The following is a 19309-nucleotide window of genomic DNA, read 5'->3' as shown; positions in this document are numbered from 1 at the left end:
AGTTTGGGATGGGCCCGTAAGTAAGCATTAGTTACTCTACACCCGTTGTTTACAAAGCATTTGACAAATAACATTTGATTTGATTGGAGGAGGGGAAGCTAATCCTACATATTCACCGGGGGGATACTTCACCCCAGCGTGTACCTACTCTCTAGGTACCCTGTTGTCTCTTGTGACAGGCTAGTTACATGGGCCTACATGTTAACATGTTGCGTATCTCAAGTGGGTTGAGGTCGTGTGATTGTGGAAGCTAGATCATCTGATGTAGCGCTCCATCACTCTCCTTCTTGGTCAAACAGCCCTTACACTGTCTGGAGGTGTGTTGGGTCAAACCAGATGGGATTGTGTATCGCTGCAGAATGCTGTGGTAGCTATGCTGGTTAAGTGTGCCTTGAATTCTAGTTCATTAGAGTTCTCGGCCATAATCGGTGTCCAAAAAATGCCGATTGCAGTCAGCATGCCAATTGCACACTCCCTCAAACCTTGAGACATTTGTGGCATTGTGTTGTGTGACAAAACTGCACATTTTAGAGTGGCCTTTTTATGTCCCCAGCACAAGGTGAACCTGTGTAATGATCATGCTGTTTCATCAGCTTCTTGATATCTGTCACCTGTCATGTCACCTGTCATGTAGATGGATTATCTTGGTAAAGGAGAAATGCTCACTAACAGGGCAAAATATGAGAGCAATAAGCCTCTAGGATCTTTTATTTCATCTCATGAAACATGGGACCAACACTTTATGTGTTGCATTTTATATTTTTGTTCAGTGTAGTTCCTCCCCTCTGTTATCTCCTTATCTCTCCCTTGTGGTGTGTCCACCTAATCCTTCTGTCTTTGTTTTAGTAATATTAATAATGCCTATTTTAGAGGTGAGAAAGATAGCGGTTTGTCTGTGTCTGCTACAGAGGCAAGGCCAGTGTGCAAACCACTTTATGTGAGAGGTAAGCCTATTCACCCAGCCTCTCGTAGAGGACAAAGGAATTAGATTTGAAGCATTTTCAATTATCTTTATTGTAAAAATAATTTAAACGCAGAGCATTTTTCAATCAACACTGACCTTCTGAAGATGACTCCACACCTCTTTTACACTTCATTTTTGTTGTCATATAGCAGACGCTGTTATCCAGAGCAACTTACACAAGCAATTAGGGTTAAGTACCTTGCTCAAGGGCACAACGACAGATTTTTAATCTAGTTGGCTCTGGGATTTGAACCAGCGACCTTTCAGTTACTGGTCCAACGCTCTTAACCAATAGGCTACCTGCCTTTTACACATTCTCCTGTTTGACCCTGAGCTTCTCAGCTTTGTCATGCGCCTTGCCGGGCCCGCCAGCCTGGCAGGTAACAACAGTATAAACTGCCTCTTGTTATTAACACCCCAGCACCACTACTTCATGCTAATGTCTTCTCTCTCCCCCAGTTTATAGACTCATTATGAGTGTGAGAACAGGCTGGCTGGCCAGATGTTATCTGGAATTCTATGAGTCAGTCAGGCATGTTGGCCAGAGGAGAGGTTAACTAGGGCTGCAGGCCAGGGCTGTGGTGTGCATTTAGCCACCTTTCTCTGTCACTGCCACAGCCCTCCGACCTAGGAAACGGGTTGGAGAGTGGGTGGGGAGTTGGGTGCTTCGTGAAACCGACTCATGTCGTCAGAAGGTAAAGGGTCAACAGAGGTGTGTGTGTGTGTGTGTGTGTGTGTGTGTGTGTAAATGGGGCTGGTTAATTTCCTACAGGAAGACTAAGTGGCCAGAAAGAGCCCTTCCTCTGTTTGGCAGAGAAAGAGGGAGGGAGGTAAGGGGAGAGCTAGTGATGAGGGAGGTAGAGAGGGATATAGAGGTAGAGAGAGAGGGGGAATGAGGGAGGTAGAGAGAGGGGGAACGAGGTAGAGAGAGGGGGAACGAGGTAGAGCGAGTGAGGGAGAGGGAGAGAGACGTGTTTGTGTTCCTGGCTGGGGCTTTAAAGTGCATCTAAATTGAGTCTTTTGTTGCCTGACATTCTCAGGTACCATGGATACAGGTCAGCGGGGACCAAAGCCTCTCTAACAACCCTCTAACACTTATTAACCATCAGACCACCTGAATGAATGAGACGTCCTGTGTTCATTATCTGAAGCATTCAAATCTTCTCCTGTTATCATAATATCACCATCCTATTGAAGATAGTTTTACCATAATGAATAGTCCTAGGAATTGCCAGGGACTCACGATACAATATTATCACGATACTTAGGTGCCGATAAGATATGTATTGCGATTGTCACTATTCTATATATATTGCGATTCGATACTGTGATTTTGTGCTTTGACGTTCTAAACATGTTGACTCACTATAGAGTGTCTGCTGCAGAGAGACAAGAAGAGAGCATGAGAACGAGATCTGATCAGTCAGGGAAATAAAAGAGCTGAAAACATGTTGACTCACCATTTAAAAAGAAGACAAGCAATAGGATGAAAAATACAGGACTTTTGGTGCAGGTACAGCCGACTAGCGCTAGCTAAGCCTACCTACTATAGCATAAATAAATATATTATACAGTACATGTCAAACGTTTGGACACCTACTCATTGAAGGGTTGTTCGTTTAAAAACATTTTAAAACATTTTTATTTATTTATTTTTTACATTGCAGAATAATAGTGAAGACTTCAAAATATGGAATCATGTAGTAACCAAAAAAAAGTGTTAAACAAGTCAAAATATATTTTTTATTTGAGATTCTTCAAATTAGCCACCCTTTGCCTTGATGACAGCTTTGCTTACTCTTGGCATTCTCTCAACCAGCTTCACCTGGAATTATTTTCCAACAGTCTTGGAGTTCCCACATATGCTGAGAACTTGTTGGCTGCTTTTCCTTCACTCTGCGGTCCAACTCATCCCAAACCATCTCAATTGGGTTGAGGTCGGGTGATTGTGATGGCCAGGTCATCTGATGCAGCGCTCCATCACTCTCCTTGGTCAAATAGCCCTTACACAACCTGCTGTTGTGTTGGGTCATTGTCCTGTTGGAAAACAAATGATAGTCCCACTAAGTGCAAACCAGATTGGATGGCGTATCGCTGCAGAATGCTGTGGTAGCTATGCTGGTTAAGTGCCTTGAATTCTAAATAAATCTAAGACAGTGTCACCAGCAAAGCCCCCCCACATCACACCTCCTCCATGCTTTACGGTGGGAACCACACATGCAGAGATAATCCGTTCATGTACTCTGAGTCTCACAAAGACCACAACGGTTGGAACCAAAAATCTAATTTGGACTCTAAACAAAGGACAGATTTCCACCGGTCTAATGTCCATTTGCTCGTGTTTCTTGGCCCAAGCTAGTCTGTTCTTCTTATTGGTGTCCTGTAGTAGTGGTTTCTTTGCAGCAATTTGACCATGAAGGCCTGATTCATGCAGTCTCCTCTGAACAGTTGATGTTGAGATGTGTCTGTTACTTGAACTTTGAAGCATTTATTTGGGCTGTAATTTCTGAAGCTGGTAACTCTAATGTACTTATCCTCTGCAGTAGAAATAACTCTGGGTCTTCCTGTTCTGTGGCGGTCCTCATGAGACCCAGTTTCATCATAACGCTTGATGGTTTTTGCGACTGCACTTGAAGAAACATTCAAAGTTCTTGACATTTTCAGCGTTGACTGACCTTCATGTCTTAAAGTAATGATGGACTGTTTCTCTTTGCTTATTTGAGCTGTTATTGCCATAAGCTGTATTTGGTAAAAGACCAAGTCCATATATCTTCTGTATACCACCCCTACCTTGTCACAACACAACTGATTGGCTCAAATGCATTAAGAAGGAAAGAAATTCCATAAATGAACTTTTAACAAGGCACACCTGTTAATTGAAATGTATTCCAGGTGACTACCTCTTGAAGCTGTGCCAAGAGTGTGCAAAAAATCTATTTTGTTGTTTTGGTTACTACATGATTCCATATGTGTTATTTCATAGTTTTGATGTCTTCACTATTATTCTATAATGTAGAAAATAGTCAAAATAAGAAGAAACCATTGAATGAGTAGGTGTGTCCAAACTGTTGACTGGTACTGTATATAGGCCTATACATATATATTTTTTTTACAAATCGATACTTGGAGTCAAATATCTATATAATATTGCAATATGTAACTGTATATATCCCCCAGAGATAGCCTTGTGAAACCAGCTTGATCTCGCGATCGCTCACATTCTGGTTCACGTCACGTCAACGTGAACACAGCGGACAGTCTGCTTGACCAGGCTAGAACAGATTTGAATAGCAGTAATGCCAGTGACCAGAGAGTTGGGCCTAGTTTCAGTGGGAAGTGAGTCGCTCCCAGTGGCTATTAGTTGCCTAGTAATGGTAAGCCTAACCAAGTCGTCCTATAAGTACCTAACCTGTGGTCCCTGTGTATATAGCGGAAGAGGTTGGTTGAGTGAAACATACTCACGTGACGAGTGAGACTGTCTCAGCAGGTGGTCTGAAGAAGATCTAAATTACTGAGGCCTCTACCATCCTGCCCCTCTCTCTCTCTCTCTCTCCTCTCTCTCTCTCTCGGGTAATAAGCAGTGTGTCTCCGACACATTCATCAGCCCTCTGAGTGTCTCTGTCTTAGATTAACTCCTATTCACAGTTAGAGTAACACAAGGTTTCTCTCTACTGCTCACTGATCACTCAGCTTTTAACAGACACGGATTTGCAATTTTCCATCACCTTTTAGACTTTGAGACTGGAGCGATTATGTGGTGAGGGACAGAGCGTGAGAGAGGAAGATATAGAGTGACAGATGGTATCTGTGGAGATCTGTTGATGCTGTGCTGCTGGTCTGCAGTGCTGGTGTGGTTGGTTGGCCAGGAGATGCGTGAAGGTTATTTGGTATGTTCCTGTACTCAGCCCTTGAACACCACCGCGATGAAGAAGAGGACAACTTCCAGGTAGACGACCTGTTTTATCTGTGTTCTAGAACTTCTGTTGTTCTAGAACTTTTGGTCTTCTACCTCCTGTTTTAGAATTCTGTCCTACTTCTGTTGTTCTAGAACTTCTGGTCTTCTACCTCCTGTTTTAGAATTGTGTCCTACTTCTGTTGTTCTAGAACTTCTGATCTTCTACCTCCTGTTTTAGAATTCTGTCCTACTTCTGTTGTTCTAGAACTTCTGGTCTTCTACCTCCTGTTTTAGAATTCTGTTCTACTTCTGTTGTTCTAGAGCTTTTGATGTGCCACTGCTGTGTTACAACTTCCATTTGACCTTTGATCTTAGCTCTCTGCCAGTAAACCACTGTACCCAGTACTTCTCTGAGTTAGGAGGAGGTGAAGAATTTCAGCCTGTTCCTTTGTGAAGGGAAGGATTATTGGTGCTAATCGTCTGTGAGGCCCTGTGTTGTTTAGAACCAGGAACAAAACGCTATCGGAACGACGGAACCCTGAAAAATAATTGAAAATTCTTCTGACATAAAGCCCTCACTCTCGCTGGACGCTCGGCCGCCTGTCTCAGGAGAGTGAGAGAGTTTGTGGTTGTGAACAGATCGCTGCTGTTCACACACACTGCTGTCCACTTGGCAGCACTAGCAGCTCTGGTCTAATACACAGCAGGATTTAGTCTGATTACATTTATTAGTTTATCAATCAGAATACTGAGCCTCCCTCATTAGGGGGTCACTAGGAGCTCCTGGCTGACTAGTTTGGGGTGCCCCTGAGGGGAGCTCGGCTCTGTGGTTACTGGTTAGTTACCACAGCAAACATTGATTGGACTGCCTTTAACTGTGAAAATATTGTATTGTATTATTTTGTGTTGACATGAGTTCAAATTGTATGTATGTACAGTCGTGGACAAGTTTTTGAGAATGACACAAATATTAATTTTCACAAAGTCTGCTGCCTCAGTTTGTATGATGGCAATTTACATATACTCCAGAATGTTATGAAGAATGATCAGATGAATTGCAATTCATTACAAAGTCCCTATTTGCCATGCAAATGAACTGAATCCCAAAACACATTTCGACTGCATTTCAGCCCTGCCACAAAAGGACCAGCTGACATCATGTCAGTGATTTTCTCGTTAACACAGGTGTGAGTGTTGACGAGGACAAGCATGGAGATCACTCTCATGCTGATTGAGTTCGAATAACAGACTGTAAGCTTCAAAAGGAGGGTGGTGCTTGGAATCATTGTTCTTCCTCTGTCCACCATGGTTACCTGCAAGGAAACACATGCCGTCATCATTGCTTTGCACAAAAAGGGCTTCTCCCAACCGTTCAGGAACAGTTTGGTGACGAACAATGCATTTTCCAGCATGATGGAGCAACTTGCCATAAGGCAAAAGTGATAACTAAGTGTCTCGGAGAACAAAACATAGATATTTTGGGTCCATGGCCAGGAAACTCCCCAGACCTTAATCCCATTGAGAACTTGTGGTCAATCCTCAAGTGGTGGGTGGACAAACAAAAACCCACAAATTCTGACAAACTCCAAGCATTGATTATGCAAGAATGGACTGCCATCAGTCAGGATGTGGCCCAGAAGTTAATTGACAGCATGCCAGGGCAGATTGCAGAGGTCTTGAAAAAGAAGGGTCAACACTGCAAATATTGACTCTTTGCATCAACTTCATGTAATTGTCAATAAAAGCCTTTGACACTTCTGAAATGCTTGTAATTATACTTCAGTATTCCATAGTAACATCTGACAAAAATATCTAAAGACACTGAAGCAGCAGACTTTGGAAATTCATATTTGTTATTCTCAAAACTTTTGGCCAAGACTGTATGTATGTTGAATGTTCAGGGTAAGTCAATTAAGCAACCAAGTAGACCAGCTACAGCCCCGTTTGAACTGTACATTGGCCCATGGTTTCCCTACTATAGTGATCTCTGATACAAGGAGCCAATTTGTAACTTTGCGATTCATTATATTTCTGTCTCCTCTCTCCACAGTCCCAGAAATCCTGGATAGAAAGCACTTTCACCAAGAGGGAATGTGTCCACATACTTCCAGTGTCGAAAGACCCCCACAGGTATCAATCAATCAATCAAATGTATTTATAAAGCCCTTTTTACATCAGCCGATGTCACAAAGTGCTATACAGAAACCCAGCCTAAAACCCCAAACAGCAAGCAATGCAGACGCAGAAGCAAGAGGAAGAAACCTAGAGAGGAACCAAGCTCTGCGGAGTGGGCATTCCTCTTCTGGCTGTGCCGGGTGGGGATTATAACAGTACATGGCCAAGATGTTCAAACGTTCATAGATGACCAGCAGGGTCAAATAATAATAATCAGTGGTTGTAGAATGTGCAACAGGTCAGCACCTCAGCAGTAAATGTCAGTTGGCTTTTCATAGCCAATCATAGAGAGAGAGTCGAATGCAGCAGGTCCGGGACAAGGTATCACATCCGGTGAACAGGTCAGGGTTCCATAGCCGCAAGTAGAACAGTTGAAACTGGAGCAGCAGCAGGTGGACTGGGGACAGCAAGGAGTCATCAGGCCATGTTGTCCTGAGGCATGGTCCTAGGACTCTGGTCCTCCTAGAGGAGAGAGTTAGAGGGCGCATACTTAAATTCACACAGGACACCGGATAAGACAGGAGAAATACTCCAGATATGACAGAGTATGTCTGTCTGTCTTTCTTCTGTCTCTTTCTCTCGCATGTATCTCTCTCTCCCGTCCCTCCACCCTTGAGTGTTTATTACCTGCATGGTGGGGTTAGTACACTGCAATCTGTAATTACACTGAGTGTGTCTGTAAAGGCCAGAAGGTGAAACTTAACCACTACTGTAGTAAGTAAGAGTTGGTGTTAGGGCAGGGTGTAGCCCAACTACTAGGTTATCCTCCAACAGCCAGCCAGCCAAGGGTGTAACTTTGTGTTGGATATTGGAAGGGTCAGGGTCAATTGGTTCCAGTGTCAACACACAGGGGGTCCGGGGGCTTGGGAGATTTTATTTTATTTGCTGTGAAATGGTTGTTTCTGTTGACTTTCTAAGGGAAAATGCATCTATACCCCAATCACAACTGCAAAAAACAATATTTGTCTATATTACTTCCTACTCTTAACCTTTCTGATCTCCCCATCCCGGATCCGGGATCGTGAATACAGACTCAAGCTCATTACCATAACGCAACGTTAACTATTCATGAAAATCGCAAATGAAATGAAATAAATATGCTAGCTCTCAAGCTTAGCCTTTTGTTAACAACACTGTCATCTCAGATTTTCAAAATATGCTTCTCAACCATTGCAAAACAAGCATTTGTGTAACAGTATTGATGGCTAACGTAGCATTTAGCATTAGCATTCAGCTGGCAACATTTACACAAAAAAACAGAAAAGCATTCAAATAAAATCATTTACCTTTGAAGAACTTCAGATGTTTTCAATGAGGAGACTCTCAGATAGCAAATGTTCAGTTTTTCCTGAAAGATTATTTGTTTAGGACAAATCGCTCCGTTTTCTGCGTCACGTTTAGCTATGAAAAACCCCCTGTATCCAGGATTGTGTAAATCTATCAGCAAGCTCATTAGCATAACACAACGTTAACTATTTATGAAAATCGCAAATGAAATGAAATAAATATGCCATCTCTCAAGCTTAGCCTTTTGTAAACAACACTGTCATCTCAGATTTTCAAAATATGCTTCTCAACCATAGGAAAACAATCATTTGTGTAAAAGTAGCTAGCTAGCGTTAGCATTTCGCGTTAGCATTTAGCGTTAGCATTAGCGTTAGCATCCAGCACGCAACATTAACAAAAACATAAAAGCCTTCAAATAAAATCATTTACCTTTGAAGAACTTCTGATGTTTTCAATGAGGATACTCTCAGTTAGATAGCAGATGCTCAGTTTTTCCAAAAAGATTCCTTGTGTATTAGAAATAGCTCCGTTTTATACATCACATTTGGCTACCAAAAAAAATCTGAAAATTCAGTCCTCAAAACGCGAACTTTTTTCCAAATTAACTCCATAATATCGACTGAAAACATGGCAAACGTTGTTTAGAATCAATCATCAAGGTGTTTTTCACATATCTCTTCATTGATACATCGTTCTTGGACACATGCTTTCTCCCCTGAATCAAATGGTAAAGTAGAAGCAGCTGGCAATTGCGCACCGAATTCGACGCAGGACACCAGGCGGACACTTGGAAAATGTAGTCTCTTATGGTCAATCTTCCAATGATATGCCTACAAATACGTCACAATGCTGCTAAGACCTTGGGCGAACGACAGAAAGTGTAGGCTCATTCGTTGCGCATTCACAGCCATATAAGGAGAGAATGGAAAACAGAGCTTCAGAAATTCTGCTAATTCCTGGGTGATGCATCATCTTGGTTTCGCCTGTAGAATGAGTTCTGGGGCACTTACAGACAAAATCTTTGCAGATTCTGAAACTTCAGAGTGTTTTCTTTCCAAAACTGAAAGTTTTGAAAAAAACTGAAAGAATATGCATAGTCGAGCATCTTTTCGTGACAAAATATCGCGCTTAAAACGGGAACGTTTCTTATCCAAAAATGAAATAGCGCCCCTAGAGCTCTAACAGGTTAACAGTTAACAAAAAGCCACCACCACACCCATTATTTAACTACATTTGAATGTCAAAGCCCATTATTCTATTTGTGTACCCTTCGCCACGCTTGGCTAGTACATGGTCTTGAATAACTCATTTCTTATACCCAACTAACTTGTTGTAGCACTTGGGCTATAGTCTGCAAAGATGAGGAGTTGAACTTATAGTGCCTTATAACTCATTCTCACCTGATGACCTGTTCGTCCTCTCCCTGCCTCAGCATGGGGGATGCTCACTCTCTATGTTGCCTGTCTTTGAACCCTGCCATAATCATATGACGAAAATGTCTGGCCTTAACAATGATGGGGTTACCCTATAAAGACGAATTACATTCTGCTTTTATTAGCTAAATTATTGATTTACTGTCTGGGAATAAGTATAGCTAGCTAGCTGACTGCATAGTACCAGTCTATTGTAAATTGTACAGTGTAGATGGCTATGTAGCCATTCATTTACTTAGTCTACTGCACTCCTTCAATCTTATGTCCGGCACTTTTCTTGTCTTTTGTATTGGCACCTCCATTAAGCTACTTTTTCACTAGGGTGACTCACTGAGTGCTGCTCATCTGAAACTGCAGCTGGAAAGATGAAAGGGAAGATCAAGATACTGTGCTAGCTTGCTAATGTTAGCCTAGCTAAAATAGCCAACCTAGCAGTGCATCACTTGGTATAAAACTGTTTTTATACTATTATCTCATCACCAATAGTTTGCTAAATAGACAACAAACTAGGACTACATTTTGTAAAATGTTCATGAATTTTTACTCTTTTTAAACTTTCAAAACATTTCTACATTGGAGCGCTCGTGAATATAGCTTCCCAGGGCTCAAGACTAATGTTGATTCAGGAGTGGCACCGGAGACAGCGTCTTCCATCAACAAAGCACCAAATTATGGAATTTCTTGTGGAAGAATGGTTTGGCATCCCTCCAATAGAGTTCCAGACACTTGTAGAATCCATGCCTATGCACATTGAAGCTGTTCTGGCAGCTCGTGGTGGTCCAATAGCCTATTAAGATGCTTTATGCTTTCTCTCCATGTCTCCCATCCCACCCATGGCATTATTAACCGAAGCTAGCAGAGCGGAAACCAAAGCCTACTGGAGGCACGGTTCGTTCAAATCAAACCCAAGAGCGGAGAGAAAGGCCAGTGCCTGTTTCGCACCGCGTATCATCCACCTTGCACCTCTGAGCGGAGAGAAAGGCACCGCGTATCATCCACCTTGCACCTCTGAGCGGAGGCAGTCAGCAGTTGGAAAGTAGCCTAGACAAAATCAGACCATAGAAATTGAGGGAATTATTTGATAAATACTTCCTTATGCCATTGAAACCAGCTTTCTTTCATTGTTCCAGCAGCCAAAGACACAATCCTAGTCATATTAGCAACCCATGCTAGTTGTTGAATCTTTAGATCTCCCCTCTTTCTAAATGCTTTTTAGTGTCTTCCAGCTACTTGCAGTCTGGAACATTCATGCAGAGCCTACTGCTGCGTGTGCATTGTTGCGCTTATTCTGATCTGTTGCATCAGCCTAATTGCTTTGTATTGATGTTTTATATACAGTGGTTATATGAATTTTGGATCTGTTGTCCCAGAACAGTCCTAAGGTCTGTTTTGAACCGTCCCAGACATCTAATTTTTAAAGTCCCGGGGCGAGAGGGACACCTTTTTAATTTCGAGCCCTGTAGCTACGTCTCCTCAGCAAACAGCACAAAGAGAGAGAGGTAGTGCATGCTGCTGAACTGTTACTGCAGGACTGCAACCTCTGGGGACCGAGCGCAACCTAAAGCGTTTTGAGGCTGGTGGATCCAATTGTAAAATGAGGATCAGGTGTTGTCTGTTTATAATCTGACAATATAATATGATGGTGTGACGTGTAGGCTAGGTTGTGTGTGTTGTGTTTAAGGCTTGTATGAACTTGAAGGTCTCCTGCCGCTTAGTACTGTAGTATTTCCTACTTGAACTTGCTGGAATGTGACATTGCAGTGCTGGAATTCTACAGAGGTCCCGTTTGTACACTTTTCACACTACTGAACCATGCTGGCCGGGTTACAATGCTGCAACTGTGTTGGGAAAGACGATCTGAAAAGAAAAATCCAAGCACAGTACGGTTTGGGTTCTAGGCAGTGTGATAGGGTGCTAGTGTGTGTGGTGTAAGTGTGTGGTAGGTTAGTCATTCAGTTCACCACGTCTACTGGCCAGCTAGACACTCAAATAAGTCGGCTCTTTTCAAAACATGTATTTTATTGTGAGGTACTAACAAAAGATTTCACACTGGCTATTTTTTCAAATATGACATCAATCGTTGCCAGTTTACCCTCAGTGACACGCATTCCATCCCCACACTCTAAAAGTAGTGGTTCCCAACCTGGTGTCTTGAGAGTTCCTTAAGGACCTTCAATGCTGCAGACATTTTTTGGTACCCTTCCCCCAGATCTGTGCTTCGACACAATCCTGTCTCGGCGCTCTACGGACAATTCCTTCGACCTCATGGCTTGTTTTTAGCTCTGACATTCACTGTCAACTGTGGGACCTTATATAGACAGTTGTGTGCCTTTCCAAATCATGTCCAATCAGTTGAATTTACCCCAGGTGGACTCCAGTTGTAAAAACAAGGATGATCAATGGAAACAGGATGCACCTGAGCTCAATTTCCAGTCTCATAGCAAATTGTCTGAATATGTTTTTATTTTTTATACATTTGCAAAAATGTTATCTGTTTCCACTTTGTCATTATGGGGTATTGTGTGTAGATTGCTGAGATTTTTTATTTTTATTTCATCCATTTTAAAATAAGGGCTGTAACGTAACATGTGGAAAAAGTGAAGGGGTCTGATTGCTTTCCGAAGGCACTGTGTCTATATACACATCAATTACACGAAAAGCAGAACACAAACATATGAAACAAACACTTTCTTCAGTAAAAAGGCCATCTAACGTCTTCCTGAATTTCCCCTAGAGCCACCAAATCCACCAACTTTAGGCACTTTTGGAGATAATTCCTAACTCGGTGGAGATCATATCCAATATCAGCTTTCTGTATAAACTAGAGGAGTCTGTTGGCCCGACCAACCAGTGCTCCTGCACATTGGCTAACCGGACTATCTGCATTGTCCCGCCACCCCCAAATTGCCAACCCCTCTTTTACGCTACTGCTACTCTCTGTTCATCATATATGCAGTCACTTTAACCATATCTACATGTACATACTATATCAATCAGCCTGACTAAACGGTGTCTGTATGTAGCCTCGCTACTTTTATAGCCTCGTTACTGTATATAGCCTGTCTTTTTACTGTTGTTTTATTTCTTTACTTACCTATTGTTCACCTAACACCTTTTTTGCACTATTGGTTAGAGCCTGTAAGTAAGCATTTCACTGTAAGGTCTGTATTCGGCACACGTGACAAATAAACTTTGATTTGATTTATATATCGGTGTGAGTGTTACTCAAGCAATGCTAGCTGGTTTACTTATTGATCATACTAACAACACTACTGTTTCCTGTGAAGTACAACCCCGAGATGGGCTAACAATGGGTACATGATGAACGTGTCTTCAAACAAGACTAGATAGAAACTATTGTCTGGGTTCATCTCTCTTATTTTATAAGGCCAGGTTACAGCTAAACTATATATGCAAAAGTATGTGGACACCCTTTCAAATTAGTGGATTTGGCTATTTCAGCCACACCCGTTGCTGACGGGTGTATAAAATCTAGCATACAGCCATGCAATCTCCATAGACAATCATTATCAGTAGAATGCCTTATTGAAGAGCTCAGTGACTTTCAACATGGCACCGTCATAGGATGCCACCTTTCCAACAAGTCAGTTAGTCAAATTTCTGCCTTGCTAGAGCTGCCCCATTCAACTAAGTGCTGTTATTGTGAAGTGGAAACATCTAGGAGTAACAACAGCTTAGCCGTGAAGTGGTAGGCCACACAAGCTCACAGATCGGGACCACCGAGTGTGTAGCATGTAAAAATCATCTGTCCTCTGTTGCGGCACTCCCTACCGAGATCCAAACTGCCTCTGGAAGCAACGTCAGCACAAGAACTGTAAGTCGGATTTCCACGGTCAAGCAGCAGCACACAAGCCTAAGATCACCATGCGCAATGCCAAGCATCGGCAGGAGTTGTGTGAAGTTCGCCACCATTGGACTCTGGAGCAGTGGAAACGCGTTCTCTGGAGTGATGAATCACCATCTTCACCGTGGCATTCTCTTAACCAGCTTCACCTGGAATGCTTTTCCAACTTCACCTGGAATGCTTTTCCAACCGTCTTGAAGGAGTTCCCACATATGCTGAGCACTTGTTGGCTGCTTTTCCTTCACTCTGCAGTCCAACTCATCCCAAACCGTCTCAATTGGGTTGAGGTTGGGTGATTGTGGAATCCAGGTCATCTGATGCAGCACTCCATCACTCTCCTTCTTGGTCAAATAGCCCTTACACAACCTGCAGGTGTGTTGTCATTGTCCTGTTGAAAAACAACGGATAGTCCCACTAAGCCCAAACCAGATGGGATGGCGTATCGCTGTGATAGCCATTCTGTTTAAGTATGCCTTGAATTCTAAATAAATCACAGACGGTGTCACCAGCAAATCACACCTCCATGTTTTACGGTGGGAAATACACATGCGGAGGTCATCTGTTCACCCACACCGCATCTCACAAAGACGCAGCGGATGGAACCAAAAGTCTCCAATTTGGACTCATCAGACCAAAGGACAGATTTCCACTGGTCTAATGTCCATTTGATCAGGTTTCTTGGCCCAAGCAAGTCTCTTCTTATTATTGGTGTCCTTTAGTAATGGTTTCTTTGCAGCAATTTGACCATGGAGGCCTGATTCACACAGTTGATGTTGAGATGTGTCTGTGACTGGAACTCTGAAGCATTTATTTTAGCCGCAATTTCTGAGGCTGGTAACTCAAATTAATTTATCATCTGCAGCAGAGGTAACTCTGGGTCTTCCATTCCTGTGTCGGTCCTCATGAGAGCCAGTTTCATCATAGCGCTTGATGGTTTTTACGACAGTATTTGAAGAAACTGTCAAAGTTCTTAAAATGTTCAGTATTGACTGACCTTCATGTCTTAAAGGAATGATGGACTGTCGTTTCTCTTTTGTTTATTTGAGCTGTTCTTTCCATAATATGGACTTGGTCTTCTACCAAACAGGGCTATCTTCTGTATACCACCCCTACCTTGTCACAACACAACTTAATGCGTTTGAGCCAATCAGAAGGAAAGAAATTACACAAATTAACTTTTTAAAAAGGCACACCTGTTAATTGAAATACATTCCGGGTGACTACCTCATGAAGATGGTTGAGAGAATGCCAAGAGTGTGCAAAGCTGTCATCAAGGCAAAGGGTGGCGACTTTGAATAATCTCAAATCTAAAATGTAATGTTGATTTTGCACTTTTTTTTGGTTTCTACATGATTCCATATGTGTTATTTCATAGTTTTTTGATCATCACCATTATTCTACAATATAGAAAATAGTACAAATAAAGACAAACCTTTTGAATGAGTAGGTGTTCTAAAACTTTTGAATGGTATATAATGTATGTATAATACTTATATTTTACTTCATACTCTAATGTGAAGATGTGTTTGTTGATGTTGTTTCAGATGCCTTCCAGGATGTCAGATCTGCCAGCAGTTGGTGAGGTGAGTCTTTGGCCCTATTCTGATCTCTCAGCCAGACGTGAGCCCAGTCCTTGACTCAAGACCCTGGGACCTCCTCAATTCAACCAACCTCTTCTAAAATACTGTACTGACATAAACAATAACTGGTATTAAAGTTCTGTGTGGAAGTGTCACCTAGTCTCTATTGCACTCCACGCCTATGGTTCTTCACTGTATGTAGTGCTGTATCAGTGGCAGTCGGTGCCGTTTTAAGATGAGGAAGGATGATTTTTACTATATTTTTATGAGCATGCCGTTATTTCTGTTACAGCATATTTGATGACTGTCATTCATATTCACCCAACTCAATGTAACATTGTTTAGGTTACTACATGATAGTCCAATAGTTGCAAACGAAAGTTTCTATTGGACAAATTAATGTATGTGTATCCCCGTTTCGTTATGTTTGCTCCAGTTTAAGAAAGTTTTTCGGCGGAATGAATACGCCTCTGATCACACGCAAATACAGTTCACTTTCATAACAGCCACATACAAACAGCATGATCACTTTGCTCGTTAATTCCTTCTCAAATCTATGTGCTTTCTTCATCTCATCTTTCCCCTTCATTTGTGGGCTTCAGTGCACAACACATCAGCTGTCTGTGACCAGGCGAAAAAACCTGTCCATGCCAAACCTTTATATCATAACCGCTAACCTCTACATATAGCCTACGTTAGCCAATATCAGTCAACATAGCTACTAGATCTAACGTGTTAGTAAACCCGCTACAGTCATGCAGTACAGTTAGCAAGCAGTTTAGCAGTTACACCGGCGGGCCCCGGTGGCAATACATTTATAAAGCTTACCCTGACTTGGAAAAGTTCCAGTGTTGAATAGCCATACCCAGCTAGCTAACATGGCATCCCTCTCTTTGAGCCAGGTGTTTTGAGTAGGCTAAACTAGCTAGCTGCATTCGCTAGCTAAAGTAAGCGAAAGTAAAAAAATATAAAATGAATATAGATTGTTCTCTCGATCTCTCTGGCTTCTCCTTCATTTTAAAATAAATGTAATTGTTCATAACTGTTCAACTATTGTCTTTCTCTCTCTTTGAGTCAACTACTCACCACATTTTAAGCAGTGCTAGCTAGCAGTAGCTTATTCTTTCAGTACTAGTCATTATCTGATCCTTTGATTGGGTGGACTATATTTCAGTTCAAGCTGCAAGAGCTCTGATAGGTTGGAGGAAGTCCTCTGGAAGTTGTCATAATTACTGTGTAAGTCTATGGAAGGAAGTGAGAACCTTGATAATCCTAGGTTTTGTATTAAAGTCAATGTACTCTGAGGACGGAAACTAGCTGTCCTCCGACTACACCATGGTGCTACACTACAGAGTTCTGCTGAGGCTACTGTAGACCTTCATTGCAAAACCGTGTGTTTTAATCAATTATTTTGTGACACTATATCTATATTTAGTATAGTTTTATCTAAAAAGGATAACATTACTATTTTTTTTATTCACTGAGGATGGTCCTTCCCTTTCTCCTCTAAGGAGCCTCCACTGTACTGTATATAGTACTCCACTGTATATTACTGTGTATATAGTACTCTACTGTATATAATACTCCACTGTATATAGTACTCCACTATATAGTACTGTATATAGTACCCCACTGTATAGTACTGTATATAGTACTCCACTGTACATTTCTGTGTATATAGTACTCCACTGTACATTTCTGTGTATATAGTACTCCACTGTATATTACTGTGTATATAGTACTCTACTGTATAGTATTGTGTATATAGTACTCCACTTTATATAGTACACCACTGTATATAGTACAGTACTACACCCCGGTCCTGAAAAGAAACCATTACCTTCCAGGCTTTGTGTGTCAGGAGGAACACATCATCTCTCTGAGAGAGGGTGTAGCAGGACCTAGACTGCCCTGTGTGTGTGCGTGTGTCACTTTATAGAAATGTAGAGGGGTAAAGTTGATGATTCATATGGGGCTCTGATGTGTCTGTGTGTAAAATAATATTTATCTCTGTGTCCCCCCCCCCCCCCCTCTTCCTCTAGATGCTGCTGTGGTCGGCTGGTACGGCAGCATGCTGGGTTTACAGCCAGCCTGGCCATGAAGTACTCAGACGTGAACTTGGGTGGGGGGGCAGAGGGTGGGGTGCAGCCGGAGTTGGAGGAGTGGGCTGTGGACAAACACACACAGGAGAGCCCTACAGACGCTTACGGCATCGTTAACTTCCAGGGAGGGTCGCACTCTTACAGAGCCAAGGTAGGGTGGAGAGAAGCTTACACACACACACACACACACACACACACACACACACACACACACTCTCTCACATCTCCATGGTGGACCTCACAGAGATAGACACTCTCTAAGCGCTTAGCTCAACAAATCAAACCAGTGTCTCAGTCACATTGTCTCTGGCCATCGCCACATATTTGGCTACTTAGTAGGTTTAATCTGGTATACATTATAAGACATCCTTTGACCTGGCCTGGCCTAGCATTCTGGAAACTCTTCCCTGAGCTGAGCAGCCTAGCCTGTCTAGTCTGCCTCCATAGCCAGCGTGTGAGTCCCAAATGGCATCATATTCCCTATATAGTGCACTACATTTGACCATGGCCCATTGTGCTCTGGTCAAAACTAGTGCACTATGTAGGTAAAAGGGTGACATTTGGGATGCAGGCACCTATACAACACCTAGGAAAACACTTTTACCTCAGACTAACTTACTTACTTAGGCCTGTGTATTCCTTGCAAAACATACGCAATGTTTTTGATGAGTCACCTCCATCCCTTTTGGGCTAAACTAAGTGTTTATTATTGGTTATTCTACATGAAGTAGGTGAATATAATCACACAACCCCATTTAGTCTACTATTTTAGAAACAGCAGTGACTGTAATACGGGCAAATCCCCCTGTTAAAACTCCAGGTTTATTATGCCTTGGAACAAGAGAAGGGGTTGTGTGGCTGTGAGACTGAGAATATCCTTTACGGTACGTTCAGGACCACTTTCCACGGCCCAGATTGACACATTTAATGGTGACGATGTATCAAGCATGTCCATGTAGGTCTGGGAAATCCACCCTCCAAGACCCCAGTGTTGACATTGGAACATCATTAATAATCATCTTAAGCTCGAGTTCAAACTTTAAAATTAAAGAGGGGTGTATTTTGAAAGGACTGCAACATTTAGTTTGTACAAGAGACGTTCAAACCCTCCAATCTCTCCTTTCCTCCCCTCCTCTCCACTCCTCTCCTGTCCCCAGTATGTGCGTCTGTCCCATGACAGCAGGCCAGAGAGCATCCTGAGGCTGATGCTGAATGAGTGGCAGATGGAGCTTCCTAAGATCCTCATCTCTGTCCACGGAGGCATCCAGAACTTTGACCTGCACCCCCGAATCAAACAGGTGGTGGGGAAGGGCCTGATTAAAGCTGCTGTCACCACCGGGGCATGGATCCTGACAGGAGGGGTTAACACAGGTGATACACATACTCTCACACACAGTGACTTCCTGTTCTTATTAGGTAAAAGACACACAAGTCGGGTGTTCTGTCTTAGCAGAGTTGTGTGTCTCCATCCCAGCGCTACTGGGACCTATATACTGTGTTTAACTCATTATGGAGACCTAATGATAATGGTTGACTCCTTACTTAATGACAGTGTTTAACTGATTACCTAGTGGGTTAATTAACCAGACTGGTGTTTATTCTGACTGGTCCTGATAGTAACACTCAGCTACAGCAGACTGGTTGTCCAGACAACTACACTAGTCTGTTTTGATCCATTGCTTGGTGTTGATTGGTTGTAATTTAACCCCTGACCCCCAGGTGTTGCCAAACATGTGGGTGATGCGTTGAAGGAACACTGTTCTAGATCGTCAAGGAAGATCTGTACAATTGGAGTCGCTCCCTGGGGCGTCATTGAGAACCGCAATGACCTCATCGGGAGAGACGTGAGGAACACACACTCACACACACAAAAGTTTGTTTTTTACTATCCTTGTGGGGACCAAACAATTGATTAAAATCCTATTTTCCCTAACCTTTAACCTCTAAACCTAACTCTCAAACCTAAAATAGCCTTTTACCCCGTGAGGACCGGAGAAATGTCCTTTTC

The 19309-nt window shown here is 42.4% G+C and overlaps 1 protein-coding gene across 8 annotated transcripts in view; it reads left to right on the top strand.

Moving 5' to 3' along the window:
* LOC110526654 (transient receptor potential cation channel subfamily M member 7) overlaps positions 1–19309 on the top strand; it is an 82509-nt gene that overhangs the window by 9308 nt on the left and 53892 nt on the right. For 7 of the 8 annotated variants that reach the window (XR_016496890.1, XR_016496892.1, XR_016496891.1 and 4 more), the window contains exons 2-6: positions 6910–6989; positions 15164–15202; positions 17242–17452; positions 18459–18672; positions 19021–19145. Coding sequence is in view for 5 of the 8 variants with exons in the window: in XM_090238959.1 (XP_090095085.1) it covers positions 6910–6989; positions 15164–15202; positions 17242–17452; positions 18459–18672; positions 19021–19145 (669 nt within the window). In the remaining 3 variants the exon portion in view is untranslated. Of the gene's footprint in view, positions 1–4755; positions 4911–6909; positions 6990–15163; positions 15203–17241; positions 17453–18458; positions 18673–19020; positions 19146–19309 lie in introns of those variants that run through there. The other variant, XM_090238962.1, reaches the window with a different exon arrangement.

The sequence above is a fragment of the Oncorhynchus mykiss genome, chromosome 6 (genome assembly GCF_057628025.1).
Source record: "Oncorhynchus mykiss isolate SJ-2025 chromosome 6, ASM5762802v1, whole genome shotgun sequence".
Lineage (NCBI taxonomy): Eukaryota > Metazoa > Chordata > Actinopteri > Salmoniformes > Salmonidae > Oncorhynchus > Oncorhynchus mykiss.
The sequence above is the reverse complement of the archived record's forward strand: the minus strand, read 5'-3'. Positions and strand labels throughout refer to the sequence as shown.